The following is a 15593-nucleotide window of genomic DNA, read 5'->3' as shown; positions in this document are numbered from 1 at the left end:
CACTGAAAATGCAGGAAGCTTGTATATAAAACTCACTCAGAAAAAAAAAAAACCACACACACACACACACTCAGAAGAAACCACAGGGCCTATCAGCCTGTCGTCATCGAGCAGACTAGAATAGTGTAGAAAACTCTAGGCAGAGAGGAAATGAACTTCAGAGAAGGGGAACACACAGCTGAGAGGACAGAGGAGAGGGCAGGAGTGAAGGAGAGAGCTGAAGCCAGGGGCTCCGAGATGGTCGGAGGATGGGAGACGGGGCAGTGAAGCAGGGCTTCCTGTATCTTCAGCAGCAGCAGACATTTGGAAAGGTAGGAGAGGCTGGGCTGGGGCTGGGGAGGGGGTGGGCCTGGAGGGCTGCTAGAAATTCCTGGGGTGCAGAGTTTCATATTGAAAACCCTTATAGGTCTGACTGTACACCCACCAAGTCAGACTCAAAGCTCAACCTTGGGAGGGCTCTTTCCCTACCAGACGCTGTCTCCTGAACCAGGCCCCAACCAGGTCCCAAACGGTGCTCTTTGCTGAGGGCTGTTTGCCCTGGGTGGGGGGGGGTAGCGGGATGTGCTGTCTTCATCTCTTGCCTCTTTTGCTCTTTTACCCTGTGTTGGCTTCTTTTCACAGGACATCTTGGAAAGGAATGGGAAGGGCAGCTGGAGGGACAGTTTAGGATGACGGGAGCAGTTCCTTCCCCACCCTAGTGGGGTGCATGTGGCTGGTGTTCATGCCTGGGGCCTTTGGGGGCCGGGACCCAGCCAGCTGTCCATCCTCTCTCTCCTTCCCTGGCCTCCTTGAACCAGGAAGTCCTCATCCCCCAGCTGACCAACATTGGGGGCACACCTGTCTCTTTCTCATGGTCCAAACTATCAAGCAGTGAGGCAGCAAGGTTCAGGAGGGTGGAGAGACGTTCCTGGAGTGTGGGGCCTTCTTCAGGAATTAGCACAGAAGGAGAATGAGGTCTCTAGGCCGGGCCACAGGCTGCCCTCCTCACTCCCTCCTCTGGGCTTTGGCCACTGCCCGGCTTTCCTTCCTGGGACTGGAGTCCGCTGGGTCAGGCCCGTTGGGCTTCTTGCAGCCTGCTTTGGGCTCATCCCGGTGTTGCTTTCTGCCTGGGCAGTCTGTGCTCCTGCTCGTGGGCCTCCTTCTCGGGGCTGGCGGCTGATCTCCGATTTTCTGATTCCTGCAGTCCCTGTCCTCTTCTCTGCCTCCCTGGGTCTCCTGTGATCTTCACCTCTCCCTCCCCATCTCCCGTGGCTGCCCCGGTCCCCCTCCCACGGTTCCTCTTCTCCCCCTGAGTCACGATCTCCCCGTGTCTGGGTGGCCCCCTCTGGGCCCCCGCCTCCCACGCCTCTGGCTCAGAAATGGCGCCGCTTTGGGGCCGCGCTGTATGGAGAGTCGGACTGCGCCTTGGCCCGGCTGGAGCTGCAGGAGAGCCCGGAGAAGCCGCGTCGGGGTGAGGCTGCCCGGAAGGTCATCCGCCTCAGTGACTGCCTGCGGGTGGCCGAGGCCGGCGGAGAGGCCAGCAGCCCCCGGGACACCAGTGCCTTCTTCCTGGAGACCAAGGAGCGCCTGTACCTGCTGGCGGCCCCCACTGTGGAGCGCAGCGACTGGGTGCAGGCCATCTGCCTCCTGGCCTTCCCCGTGAGTCACCCTGGGGTGCAGAAAGGGCAAGGGGGCGTGCAGGCCAGGGTGTTAGATGCTTCCTGTGGGCAGGTGTTAGAGGAGTCAAGGTCAGGGTGCTTCCTTGAGAGGGGGACTCGAACCCAGCGCGCAAACAGAGCCAGCAGGCTGGGTGCCCTGCAAAGAGGCCTGGGTCAGAGGGGGGCCTGGGTATGGGGAAGGTGGTGAGACCTGGGGCCTCCTTCCCAGGGGCAGAGGAAGGAGCTCTCGGGGCCAGAGGGAAAGCAGAGCCGGCCCTGCATGGAGGAAAATGAATTGTACAGCTGTGCGGCCACAGGTGAGGGGCGGGGGCTGCCCTGCTGTCCCTGGGGGCTCTCCCTAGGGTGAGGTGAAGAGGAGGTGTGGGCCAGCTAGCTGCTGGCCCAGAGTCTTCCTGCCTTGTGGTTACCCCCAGCTGGGGCCAGCCACCTTATCAGCCTCTCTTTTTCACTTCCAGGTACAGCCCAGCATAGGGGAGGGGAGCCTGGCCTGCCTTGCGTCTCTTCTTTGGTTCACCTCATCTTACCTAGGGCCTGCTGGTGGGAGAGGGGAAGGCTAGGGGCCCAGGTGTTGCCTTTTTATTTTTGAGGCAGAGTTTTGCTCTTGTCCCCCAGCAGGCTGGAGTGCAATGGCCTAATCTCAGTTCACTGCAACCTCTGCCTCCCAGGTTCAAGCGATTCTCCTGCCTCAGCCTCCTGACTAGCTGGGATTACAGGTGCCCACCACCATGCCCAGCTAATTTTTTTGTATTTTTAGTAGAAACAGGGGTTTCACCATGTTGGTCAGGTTGGTCTCGAACTCTTGACCTCAGGTGATCCACCCACCTCGGCCTCCCAAAGTGCTGGGATTACAGGCGTGAGCCACTGCACCCAGCCCAGGTGCTGCTTTTGAGGAGCTGGTGGAGGGAGAAGAAGCTTTCATCTGCCTTCCATCTAAGCTCCACCTCCCCAGGGCCCTGGCAGTGGGAGGGCAGGACCAGGCTTCACCTGCAGCTGTGACCGTAGGGATTGGGGAGGTGATGGGATTGGGGAGGTGACTGGTTTGGGGTGAGCAAAGGGGTGGGGAAGACAAGACTGTGGCTCTGGCAACGGGCAGGAAGGATGTGGGCACGAGGTTGGGGTGGATGTGGGTAGGGGCATGAGGCCTACTAGGGTAGAGGGTGGAGGTACTTGGCCTTTTGGGGAGTATGACCTGGCACAGACCAGCTCAGCCTCCAAGACCCATACAGGGGGTCATGAGTACGTGGATAATATTCTTTCTAGAAAACTTCTGGCACACTCATTTAGAACTGGGCAGTGGTGAGGCAGGCCATCTCCTTCCCATTAACTGCCTTCGCCTTCTCTCTCTTCTCCCCAGTTGGCCACCGCAAGGCATTTGCTGTGACCATGAGATCTACAGAAGCCAGTGAGAGGTGCCACCTGCGGGGGTCCTATACCCTCCGGATGGGGGAGAGTGCCCTGGAGCTGTGGGGTGGGCCTGAACCAGGGACCCAGCTGTACGACTGGCCCTACAGGTTTCTGCGGCGCTTTGGGCGGGACAAAGTGAGTGGGAAGCTGCATCGGGCTGGGTTGGGAGAAAGGATAAGCTACGAACAAAGTGGGTGATCAGGGAGAGGCAGAGGAGGCCAGACGAGGCCGAGGAAGCCATCGGAGGCAGAGAGGATGGTGGGGAAGAGGAGGTGGGAGGAAGCAAAGGCAGAGAATAAAGGCCAGTGGAAGAGAAGAGAAGCATCAAGGGGATGGGAGAGATCAGGAGAGGGAGACGGAGTGAAGCAAAGAAGAGGAGAGTGACAAGATGGCAGAAGTGGAGGGGAAGGAAGGAGTAGGAAGGAGAATGAGAAGAGGTGGAGAGACCGTGGAGGGGTGAACGGCGGCTGAACTAGTGCCTGGCTCCATCCTTAAATAGGGGGCAGTGAGCAGGAAGGGCCTAGAGACAGGAGAGGAGAGAGTCAAGTCTCTGCTCGTAGGGAAAAGCACAGAGGGCTTGCAGAGGAGGCGCCAACAGTTCCGGTGAAGGGAAGCTGGAGGTCCCAGGGCTTGGGTTAGAGATAGATAGGGTTTAAGAAGGCATCACTGGGCCCGGCGCGGGGGCTCATCCTGTAATCCCAGCACTTTGGGAGGCCGAGGCAGGCAGACCATGAGGTCAAGAGATCAAGACCAATCTGACCAACATGTTGAAACCCTGTTTCTACTAAAAATACAAAAATTAGCCGGGTGTGGTGGTGCATGCCTGTAGTCTCAGCTACTTGGGAAGCTGAGGCAGGAGAATCGCTTGAACCCGGGAGGTAGAGGTTGCAGTGAGCTGAGATCACACCACTGTACTTCAGCCTGGTGACAGAATGACCCTCCATCTCAAAAAAAAAAAAAAAAAAGAAAGAAAGAAGCATCCCTGCCCTCTGGCTGGTCAATAACCTGCTTTCTCCCTGGCCTAGGTAACCTTTTCCTTCGAGGCAGGCCGGCGCTGCACCTCCGGAGAGGGCAACTTTGAGTTTGAAACCCTGCAAGGCAATGAGATCTTCTTGGCCCTGGAAGAGGCCATCTCTGCCCAGAAGAATGCCACCCCTGCTGCACCCCAACCCCAGCCAGCCACAATCCCCGCCTCGCTATCCCGGCCTGAGAGCCCCTACTCCCGGCCCCATGACTCACTGCCGCTGCCTTCATCCACCACACTGGTGCCTGCTCCACGGCCTCAGGGCCCGGAGGGGGAGTATGCCGTGCCCTTCGATGCAGTGGCCCGTTCCTTGGGAAAGAACTTCAGGGGCATTTTGGCAGTCCCTCCTCAGCTCTTGGCTGACCCTCTGTACGACAGCATTGAGGAGCCCCCACCCCCTCGACCTGACCACATATATGATGAGCCTGAGGGAGTGGCTGCCCTGTCCCTGTATGACAGCCCGCAGGTGCCCCAGGGCGAGGCCTGGAGGAAACAGGCAACAGCTGACAGGGACCCCGGTGTCCTCCAGCATGTCCACCCAGCCGGGCAGGATCTCTCTGCCTCTGGCTGGCAGCCAGGAACTGAGTATGACAATGTCGTACTTAAGAAAGGCCCATAGTGACAGAGGCAGCAGAGGGATGGCCCGCCATCCCCTGTCCCTGGCTTCTGCTGGTGACTCCTCATGGCCACAGCATCAGAAGACCCTCCTCTGTCCCTCTGGAGCCCGAGGCCTGGCCTGCCTTCCTTGGGGCTGAAACACTGCCTCTCCCAGGGTTGTTGGGTGAGTCACCATCCCAAAGCAGGAAGGGTGCCCTGGAGGACCCACCCTCCTCCCACTCTTTTTCCACTTCCTCCTCTTTCTTTCCCCAGCTGAGGGGGAACCTGGGGCATTTAGGGCAGAGGACAAAAGGATGTCAGCAATTGCGTGGGCTGCTTGGCTGTGCAGGCCTTCTGACTGCTGATGGCCACTTCAGGGACAGCCCAGGCCCAGGCTCCCAGGTGGGTGGCGGCAGCTTCCTCAGCTTTCAGATTTCTCAGTGACATTAAAGCACTTTGGAAACATTTTTTGTGTGGCATGAATGCTGTGGGGGTGAAGACTCCAACTGACCACCCTTGATCACATCCTCTCCCAGCTGCAAGGTGCCCTCGGGGCCTAGGCTGGGCTCCAGTAATCTCACAGAGGCCCGTTGGAGTCAGGGTACCCAGGCCATGTGCGGTGGCTCACGCCCATAATTCCAGCACTTTGGGAGGCTGAGTTGGGTGGATCACGAGGTCACGCATTCAAGACCAGCCTGGCCAACATAGTGAAACCTCATCTCTAAAAAATTAGCCAGGCATGGTGGCAGGTGCCTGTAATCCTAGCTACTTAGGAGGCTGAGGCAGGAGAATCTCTTGAACCTTTGAGGCGGAGGTTACAGTGAGCCGAGACTGCGCCATCACACTCCAACCTGGGCAACAGTGTGAGACTCCATCTCAAAAAAAAAAAAAAAAAAAAAGCAGGGCACCCTGAGAACAGTGTTCAAGCTTGTCTCCCCTTTGCTGGGATAAGGTCAACATCAGAGAAATGGTGGGGGAAACACTGGGGAGCAAGGGAAAGCTGAACTGCAAGGAAGGAAAGCATTGGATTGATGGAGCCTCTTACACACCAGGAGTGGGAGTCACCTGCTCTGTGGCCCTAGGCTCTTTCCCTTCCCTGAGATTTGAGTACATCTTTAAAAAATGAGCGGGTTACACCATGTGGGCACGGAACAGCCTTCCAGCTCTGTGATTCCCATTGGCCCTGGGCTCCCAGGCCCCCACGCACCTACTTCCCTGCAGGTCGTCCTATGTCCTTGTGCTTGGTCCTCTGATCAAACCTGCTTTCCTGGCAGGGTGTGTCCATGGATTTCTGCTATCAGCGTACTCTGCCGAAAGCAGGGGCACTGATTGTGGGAGGCTGTACACTGCCTGGCTTGCGAGACGCACACAGCCCAGAACCGGACGAGATGAGATGCGGTGCAGGTGTCTGTCTCACAGTGGGTGTGAGTGCCACAAGGGGCCAGACAGGGCCGTGAGTGCCGGAGAGATAACTGTCTGCTGGGAGCACAAGAAAGGCTTCATATCAAAGATACCATTTCAGGTAGGCGTTTACGGATGGGAAGGAATTCCATGGAGCTTCGGGGGTGTGAAGGAGCATCTTGGATAGGGATGCGAGTGTGGGTGAAACCACGGGGACCTATGGATGTGTCGCGTTCAGGACGGAGTTCTACGCCCAGAGCGCGGGGAAGGTGACACAATCTAGTTGGGAAGGCAGGTTCTGACTGTCTTAAGGGGGAATTGGTACCTAATTAGAGGGAAAGGTAGAACGACTCAAGGCTTTTGAACAGTGAGTCCCATAAAAGCGAAGCTTTAGGGCAATAACCCGATAGCCCTGTGGAGGATGGACTTGGGGTAGGAAGGGGTAGGTTGGGACTAAAATGAAAAGGGGAAATTCATCTGGGCATGGTGGTTCACACCTGTGATCCCAGCAACTTGGGAGGCCAAAGTGGGAAGATCACTTGAGCCCAGGAATTTGAGACCAGCCTGGGCAACAGTGAGACCCTGTCTCTATAAAAACAAACAAATTTAGCCAGGTGTGCTGGTGCACACTTGTAGTCTCAGCTACTTGGGAGACTGAGGCTGGAGAATCATTTAGCCTTGGCAACAGAGCAAGACCCTGGCTCAAAAAAAAGAAGGAAGGGAGAATTCAGAAAGGACTGGATTCAAAAGATGGTATAGAGCTAGCCGCTGCGGATCTTGGACTCATACTCGATGTGGAACACAGAGAAAGAGCATTTCTAGAGAGACTTGGGTTTGTTTTTCGTTTTTTTTTTTTTTCTCTTGAGACAGAATCTTACTCTGCCGCCCAGGCTGGAGTGCAGTGGTGTGATCTTGACTCACTGACATCTCTGCCTCCTGGGTTCAAGTGATTCTCTCACCTCAGCCTCCAGAGTAGCTGGGACTGCAGACATGCACCAACCACATCTGGCTAATTTTTTTGTATTTTTAGTTAAGCTGGGGTTTTAGTTATGCTGGCAAGGCTGGTCTTGAACTTCTGACCTCAGGTGATCTGCCTGCCTCAACCTCCCAAAGTGCTGGGATTATAGGTGTGAGCCACCATGCCAGGCTAATTTTTGTATTTTTTTTTTGGTAGAAACAGGGTTTCACCTTGTTGGCCAGGCTGGTCTTGAACTCCTGACCTCAAGTGATCTGCCCTCCTCAGCTACCAAAGTGCTGAGATTATAGGCATGAGTCCCCATGCCGGTCCTGAGACTTGGGACTTGAGAATGAGATGAACTTAGTTTCTGATATGCTGAGAGGGAGATGGCTGGCATTGATCCAGCAAGACAAGTCCTGGAGCTGGACAGAAGAACTCGAGCTCAGGAGGGAGAAGGGGCATAGACTTAGGCATGGACGTCCGCCTCCCAGGTGTGCTGTGACCTCTGTTTCTCCTCTCACTGTGGCCTTTTCCCTTGTTGAAGGAACTTGAGCAATGGATGAGCTGCCTGGGGAGAGCCAGTGGGGGCCTTCCTGTCTGTGCAGAAGGGCTGCTCCCGGCACCATCCCTTCCGAGCCTCAGGATCACTGAAGGCTGGAAGGCCCCACTGCCCTTAAGGCTTTTACTCTTCCCCCTCTTCAGGCCAGCGGTGGGAGTTGGGGGTTCTCTTTGGCAAGGCAGCCACATTTCGGATTTCCTAAGGTGGCATTTGAAGTGGCTGTCCTGCCTCACCCCGGCAGGGGGCAGTGTTAGCCTGTGGAAAAGGCCACTGGGAGCTTCGCCACCGCTAGGCTCAGGGGCTTGGCCCTGAAGGAAGCCATTTACTACCCGAAGGGCTTGGGGATAATTTGAGGACTCTGTGTGTCACAGCGTCCCTTCAGAGCCTCAGAATCCCACTCCCAGATGTGTGGACCCTGCCTCCAAGAGGTGCGGGGTCCTAAGTTGAACATTGCTCCCTCGTCCCCTCTCTGTCACTTTCCAGATCTAGGGACTTTGCTTCTTCCATTCCAATGCTCTCTGTGCCTCAAAAGGGGAAGTGGTTGATTGGGGCCCTCGGGAAAGGTGGCGTGAGGGCTGGAGGGGTAGGGGAAGTAGCATTTGGGGAAGTTGGGAGGGGTAATGAAAGTCCTTAAGACCGTTGTTGAGAAAATGCTGATCAGGCCATCAGGGTCCCTCTCAGAAGATGTAATCGAGGGGTGGGCCACCCTCTGGAGAATGGTGTCAGTGCCACTCCGGCCTCAAGTGCACCACGGCCATCTGCAATGTGTACCTTCCTTCATTCAACAAATGCCACGGGCCAGGCACGGCTGCTCACACCTGTAATTTCAGTACTTTGGGAGGCTGAGGCCGGAGGATTACTTGAGCCCAGGAGTTTGAGACCAGCCTAGACAAAATGAGGAAACTCCATCTCCCCAGAAAATTTAAAAATTAGCTGAGTATGGTGGTGCTTGTCTGTCGTCCCAGCTACTAGGGAGGCTGAGGTGGGAGGATTGCTTGAGTCCAGGAGTTTGAGGCTACAGTGAGCTGTGACTGAGCCACTGCACAGCAGCCTGGGTGACAGAGTGAGGCCCTGGTCAAAAGCAAAAACAACAGAAAACCAAATGCCATGGAGCATTGCTCATGGACCAGCCCCACCTAGGAGCTGGGGAGCTGCATGGACCCATCCCCACCCTCGAGGGTCTTGCGGGGTGGAGTGGGCAGCCAGATGTTCACTGAATGCAGGAATGAAGGAGTTTGCTTGAGGGATCGCCCTCCTGAAACAGACACGTGGAGGTCAGATCCTCCTGGGAGGGTTTCTTTCTTTCTTTTTTTTTTTTTTTTTGAGATGGAGTTTCTGTCTTGTAGACTAGGCTGGAGTGCAACGGCATGATCTCTGCTCACTGCAACCTCCGCCTCCTGGATTCAAACGATTCTCCTGCCTCAGCCTCCGGAATAGCTGGGATTACAGGCACCTGCCACCACACTGGGCTTATTTTTTGTATTTTTAGTAGAGACAGGGTTTCACCATGTTGGCCAGGCTGTTCTCAAACTCTTGATCTTAGGTGAACCACCTGCCTCAGCCTCCCAAAGTGCTGGGATTATAGGCACGGGCCACTGTGCCGGCCTCCTTGGAGGGCTTCTATGCCACCAGGCTGCCCAGGGGCAAATTCATAGGTAAGGAATCAGCTGCCCTCAAAGGGGTCAGGGCAGTATCACAGCAAGTGATTGATCCACCCAGAAGGGTCTCTTGAAGGCTCCAAGGTCTGAAGTCAGATAGCTGTTGACACCATGAGAAGGTTTGCTGTGACCAGGACACCTAGAAACTGGTTTGATTTGCTAATTATTATGCAGAGGTGACATTGGGGCAGGTAAGGATGGCTTCATGACTGGCATCTAGCACAGAGGTGTGCACATACAGCATACAGCAGCATTCTTCCTGCTCCTTTTCTTCTCTGCCTCTCTTGCCTCCTCTTGGATTTTCTTTTCCTAAAGCATAGGAGTGCTGTGTGTGTTTGTGTGTGTGTGTGTGTATGTTGGCCAGTGGTCCATGGTGTCAGCCTGTGACAGTGGGGGTAATCAGGCCGCCCCGCCATCCCCACCCTGTGAGTTATCACCCTGGAGCTTCAGAATCTACAAAGGCCCAGCTCCTTGGCACTCTCTGCTCCTGCAAGCTCCTCCCTGACGACTCCACTCAAGTTGTTGCTGCCATCGCCTTTCAGCCGTGATGCTAACCAGCCTCCTGCCTCCTGCCTCCTGCCTCCTGGGTGCTGACTCAATTAGCCAAGGTGCCCACTGCCTGCGAGGGCCATTTATAAAAGCAACTGGGGTGGCTGGAAACCTCAGGCAGGGTAGGGCTGGGAAGTAAGAGTGGCAGGTCAGTGAGCTGGGGGGAGGAGGGAAAGGAGCCAGAGGAGCTGGAAGGGGGATCTGATCTGATTAGGCCTCAAGCCGGCTTTCCCATGGCAGGAGGCTGTTCACCATTGCCCTGCTCCCATCTTCAGCTCCCGGGCGGATCCTATGCTAGCCAGCATGGAGCAGAACCTATCAATCTCCAGGCTCTGGCCAAGTCTGCTTCTCTCCTCTTTGCCTCCCTGCAGCCTCTGGAACCCTCTGCTTTTTATTTTTTTTTGAGACAGGGTCTTGCTTTGTCACCCAGGCTGGAGTACAGTGATGTGATCTTGGCTCACTGCAACCTTGACCTCCTGGGCTCAGGTGATCGTCCCACCTCAGCCTCCCAAGTAGCTGGGACCACAGGACAGACCTGTCAACCATACTCAGCTATGCACCACACCCGTGTAAGTTTTTGTATTTTTTTGTAGAGATGGGGTTCCACCGTGTTGCCCTGGCTGGTCTCGAACTCCTGACCTCAAGCCATTCGCTAGCGTCAGCCTCCCACACCCGGCTAATTTTTTGTATTTTCTAGTAGAGATGGGGCTTCACCATGTTGCCCTGGCTGGTCTCTAACTCCTGAGTTCAGCCAATCTGCCTGCCTTGGCTTCCCAAAGTGCTGGGATTACAGGCATGAGCCACTGCGCCTGGTCAGAATTCTCTTCATAAGCCTAGCTCCTGGATCCCTGGGCCAGGGATGGCTGGTCGGAGGCGGGGTAGGGGAACAGATGGGGGCGTACTGGGTTCCAACAGACTTGTGAGGGAGATGGGGTCCTAGTGCTTGGCTAGGGGGCACCCGAATTTAAGATGATAAGAATGTTCTTGAGTTGACACAGCACTTTCTGTTTCCAAACTGCTTTGGGGGCAGTTGAGTGTGGACTGCTAAGTACGCAGACTGTAGCCTGACTATCTGGGTCCAAATTCTGCTTCTGCAACTTGCTAGCTGTGTCTCTGGGCAGCTGCATCTGTTTGCACATGTGAAAAATGAAGATGATGATAATATGTGTCTCAGAGGCTTGTGGTGAGGATAAAATGAGTGAATAAATGCCCAGCTCGGAGAACAGTGCCTGACACACACAGAGCTCTGAGATTATTCATGAGCTCATTTTACCTCCAACAGCTCTGCCAGGCAGGCAAGGCAAGACATCCCTGTCTTACCAACAAGACAATGGAGGCATAGGGGAGCAGAGACGTCCTTGCCTTCGGTGGGTGAACTGAGGCTTTGCGGGTGGAAGGACTTGGTTGGGAAGGAGCTAAGCTTTTGATAGAAGGCACAAAAGCAGAAGAGTATTTCAGGAGAGGTGAAGAGAGCAGCGTGAATGGCCTTTCAGATGCTGGACAGGGGGGCTTGAGCGGGGGCGAATTTGCACACCTGGGCAGAGCAATGCTCGAGCGGCCTATTATGCCCAGACATGGGAGAGCAGTGAAAGGAAGCTGCTTCATAGACTAGAAGACCTTTGGCTTCAGGCAAGGCTGGAGAACAGGCAGCCACGGGGGGCTTTCCTCCTTTCATCTGAGCTGCCACATCCACGCACGGCCCAGCAGGCGGCTCATCAGGGTGCAGAGGCAGGTTCCTTGCTGGGAGGAGCCCCTGGTTCATTTGGCAGGGCTCACCAGCTGGTATGATCAATACAGACCCCCAGGGCCCCTGCCCTGCAGCCACAGAGGAGCTCTGGGAACAGTAACTACTCAGGAGGAAGCCGGGGAGGAGGAGGGCAGAAAGGAGCCAAGAGAACATTCAGGAGTTTGCCATCTCTCCCCCTAGACTGCAAATGTTCAAAGGGCAGGGTTCGTACTTTACCGGGTCCATTGTTCCATTCCTGACACTTAACACAATGCCTGGCGCGAGGTAGGCACACATAACTGTTTCTTGCTTGGAAGAATAAAAGCCGCCCAGTTTGCCTTTTACACAGGTGATCTCCAGTGCGTAAAGAGTTGTGGCCCTTGGGAGGACTCCCTCTCCAGAAATACACCCCCTACCCATGCCAAGAATCCCACCTCCTTCTCCTAGCAGGCTTCTTTTTAAATGCAGATGCCGTGGGGTGAGGCGTCACTGGGTCACTGGGATGAATGAGGTCTCCAGGGGCCCCCAGAGGGTGCGAATGGCCCTGAGCTGGAGCTGCAGTTGGGGGCTGCGTGGCGCGTTCTCAAAACCTGGCAGCCAGGCCTGCAGATGGAGGTACAGACAGCCCTGGGTATGGGCCCTGTCTTCCCTCCGTTGATGCCCACCTCCCACCCTGTGCCTGAGTCCTCACCTCGTTCTCCATCCTGTGTGGGCTCGGGCCTTCTGGGAGCCCCAGGAGCTGAAGAACTCCTAACCACAGAGATTTCAAGGAGCATGATGTCCGATCTGGAAAGGGTTCTACCAACACTTCAGCCTTACGGAACTTTCGTACTTTCGGAAACTGAGGCCAAGTTAATTTATGAATCCTTCTCAGGTGTTTTACATGTTATGAGAATTTGTTTATGGCTGTGCTTCAGGGAAAGGACTCAGTCACTAATGTCAGGGCTTCCTTCATCCACAGGGAGATTTTTTTTTTCTTTATTTTTATTTTTTAGACAGAGTCTTTCACTCTGTTGCCCAGCCTGGAGTGAGGTGGCGCAGTCTCAGCTCACTGCAACCTCCGCCTGTTCAAGCACTTCTCCTGCCTCAGCACCCCCTTGTAGCTTGGACTATAGGCATGAACCACTACATCCGCCTAATTTTTGTATTTTTAGTAGAGACGGGGTTTTACCATGTTGGCCAGGTTGGTCTTAAACCCGTGACCTCAGGTGATCCGCCCACCTCGGCCTCCCAAAGTGCTGGGATTACAGGCATAAGCCACCACGCCCGGCCAGTGGGAAATGGCTGAACTTTAATGTAGATGGGGGAGAGCAAAAGGGAAGGAGATTTCTGATCCCCTGTTCTACCTTCCTGCAAGGGCCACTATCACTGAACAAGGGTTTCTTCCCCTCCCTAATGCCACCACTGCATGGCTCTGAGCAAATGCATTGGGGAGTGAGCCTGGGGGCCCGGTTAATTACAGGCAGCTGAGGCTGAACTGCTCTTTTCCTGCTGGTTACCTTGCTGCCCATGCTGGAAGGACCTATTCCCTTTCCATCCTCTTCTGATGACAACTCCTTCTGTGTTACCATTGACCTTGATTCCTGAGGTGTAGCTTTCCCCAGCAAGCAACTTCAGAGTAAGGTGCAGCAACTCTGGGCTCGGATTCCTGCTTCCACCTACAGACAAGAACCACTTGGCCCATGAGTATGCACGAGGCCAGATAGGCGTAGGGCTGTTGGGATGCCGAAGCGAACTGGGTTGGGTCTGGTTGAAGAGGAGGGAGCGGGACACACGAAGAAACAACCAGAGGCAGGGTCTAGGGAAGGAACCAGAGGTTCCATAGTGATGAGGGTTCATCTAGGAATGGCTTGGGGTAGGGCAACTGGGACAAGATGACCCTGCTGGACCACAAGGCAAGGAGAAGTCTCAAGAGGTTGCTGGAGCAGTTACCAAAGCCAGGGTGTAGCCCTACCAAGCTGCCTGCAAGATTCATTTGTCTGGCCAGGCACAGTGGCTCACACGTGTAATCACAGCACTTTGGGAGGCTGAGGTGGCCGGATCACCTGAGGTCAGGAGTTTGAGACAAGTCTGGCCAAGACGGTGAAACCCAGTCTCTACTAAAAATGCAAATTGGCTGGGTCTGGTGGTACATGCCTATGATACCAGCTACTTGGGAAGCTGAGGCTTGAGCCCAGGAGGTGGAGGTTGCAGTGAACCGAGGTTGGGCCATTCCACTCCAGCCTGGGCGACAAGAGCAAAACTCCATCTCCAAAAAAAAAAAGGAAAAAAGAAAAAAAAAAAGATTGGTTTGTCTGAATCTGGGGATTATGGCCAAGAAGCAATGAAAACAATTTGGTTTTCTCAAAGACTGTTGGCGGAAAGAGAATGGGAACCTGGCTGGCTCTGGGGTGGGAGGGGGGATGGAGGAGAGGTTGGGGGCTCACAGAAGCATGGCCAGCCAGGGTGGACTGGACACAGAGCACTCAGTAGGCTTTCGTGGGCAGGCCTGGCAAGCTGGAGATGAGCCTTGCTGGAAGTAGAAACTGGTGTCCAGAGCCAGACATTCAGTGTCTGGGGCCCTCGGGACCACTTGGGCCAAATTGACCAGCCACGCCCAGCAAACCCAGCCTGAACCTACAGCAGAGACTGTAGGTTCTCCCTGCAGGACATTCGAATCGTCGGTCATCATCAGACCCTCCAGACAGCCAATCTCCGTTCTCTTGGTCCTGACTTCTGGCGTGGCTGGCCCAGCACATGGCCCTGTTCCCCAGCAGACAAAATAGAGCTGCCTCCTAAAAAAATAGTCACCTTTGACTTTTTTTTTTTTGAGGTGGAGCCTTGCTCAGTCACCCAAGGCTGGAGTGCAGTGGCGCAATCTCAGCTCACTGCAACCTCCACCTCCCAGGTTCAATCCCAGATTCTCCTGCCTCAGCCTCCCAAGTAGCCGGGATTACAGCCGCCCGCCACCACACCCGGCTAATTTTTGGATTTTTAGTAGAGACGGGCTTTTACCATGTTGGCTAGGCCAGTCTTTGACTTCTTTGATGGGAAAGGCAGGTGAGCCCAGCATTGGGGCAGAGGGCACTGTGCCTGAGCATCTTGGTTTGTTCATCAACCCATAACCTCGGTGGGTCTGTGACAATGGATACTAGACAGGGAACACAACCAGGAGCTCTGATTCCAGCTCTGCCACTAACTGGCCATGGGCTGTCCAGCAAGTCTCTTCCCTCTCTGGGCCTTATTCTCCCATCTGCAGAATGATAGGCCTGGATCAGAAGATCTTCAAAATTCCCATTAATTTTATTGTCTTTTGTTTGGGGGAAATTGTCAGGATAGCAAGACAGCAGAAATGACTTTACCAAGAGGGAATGTGGCAAATATAGGTTCAAAGTCTTAACTTAAACCTTGTGGGGCTCACTTCTGGGATTCAGCTATGTCTAGAGAAATGGTAGGATGGGTCCAGTAGCATGAGGGACAGAGGAGCTCCCTGGGACAGAACTGACCCTGAAGGAAGGAGACTGCACTGCAGGTTCTCTGTGCAAGCTCATGTAGCTTGAGCAATGAGTAAACTTAGGAGACGCCATTTATAATGAGGGCTTAGGCAAGCACGATAAACTTGATCAAGGCAAAAGAGCAAGCTGTCAGGTAGATGAGGTACTTTGAGGATTGTGTAGTGCCTACCGAGATACCATGGACAGCTGCACAGGATGTGCACTGCACTAGTCCAGGTGGCACCATTAGACCACAGTGGAGCCACCTCTGGGCATCTACCTCTAGGACTTCTCTCTGAACATGCCTCTTTCACTTAGAGCTCTTAAGGCCTTTGGACACTCACTGCACATTTGGGCATTCATCTAGTTGAGGTTGAAACAGAGCAGAGAATGGGACAATTTCCTCACTTTGCTACAGGATGCCAAGCACTGTCAGCCTCAAGAGTTTGGGTGTTGGTGGCACCCAGTGAACATAAAAGTGAAGAAGCAGAGGTCTTGGTGGAGATGGTACCAGTGCCAGAAGACACAGAGCCAGGCCCTGGGGACAGCCACAAATACCTGGGAGGCACTTTTCTTGGACTGAGGT

General features: G+C 54.7%; 1 protein-coding gene across 2 annotated transcripts; it reads left to right on the top strand.

Moving 5' to 3' along the window:
* Window positions 1-5148, top strand: DOK2 (docking protein 2). Of its 2 annotated transcripts, XM_017539709.1 has the most exons (5): window positions 1-311; window positions 1357-1638; window positions 1867-1954; window positions 3013-3197; window positions 4088-5148. In XM_017539709.1, exons 1-5 carry the CDS (start codon window positions 249-251, stop codon window positions 4703-4705), a joined length of 1236 nt encoding a protein of 411 aa, XP_017395198.1. In that variant the 5' UTR covers window positions 1-248; the 3' UTR covers window positions 4706-5148. The 2 variants fall into 2 exon arrangements, with proteins under 2 accessions (XP_017395198.1, XP_017395201.1); XM_017539712.2 differs by lacking the exon at window positions 1867-1954 and having other exon boundaries at window positions 130-311.
* Window positions 5149-15593: the final 10445 nt, after the last annotated feature.

The sequence above is a fragment of the Cebus imitator genome, unplaced genomic scaffold, assembly GCF_001604975.1.
Source record: "Cebus imitator isolate Cc_AM_T3 unplaced genomic scaffold, Cebus_imitator-1.0 Scaffold120, whole genome shotgun sequence".
NCBI lineage: Eukaryota > Metazoa > Chordata > Mammalia > Primates > Cebidae > Cebus > Cebus imitator.
The sequence above is the reverse complement of the archived record's forward strand: the minus strand, read 5'-3'. Positions and strand labels throughout refer to the sequence as shown.

Excerpts from the sequence above, each read along its gene's own strand:
- DOK2 (XM_017539709.1), top strand. The coding sequence starts at position 249 with ATGGGAGACGGGGCAGTGAAGCAGGGCTTCCTGTATCTTCAGCAGCAG. Across the intron at positions 1,639-1,866 it reads TCTGCCTCCTGGCCTTCCCC|GGGCAGAGGAAGGAGCTCTC; the intron begins GTGAGTCACCCT and ends CCTCCTTCCCAG. Across the intron at positions 3,198-4,087 it reads GGCGCTTTGGGCGGGACAAA|GTAACCTTTTCCTTCGAGGC; the intron begins GTGAGTGGGAAG and ends TCCCTGGCCTAG.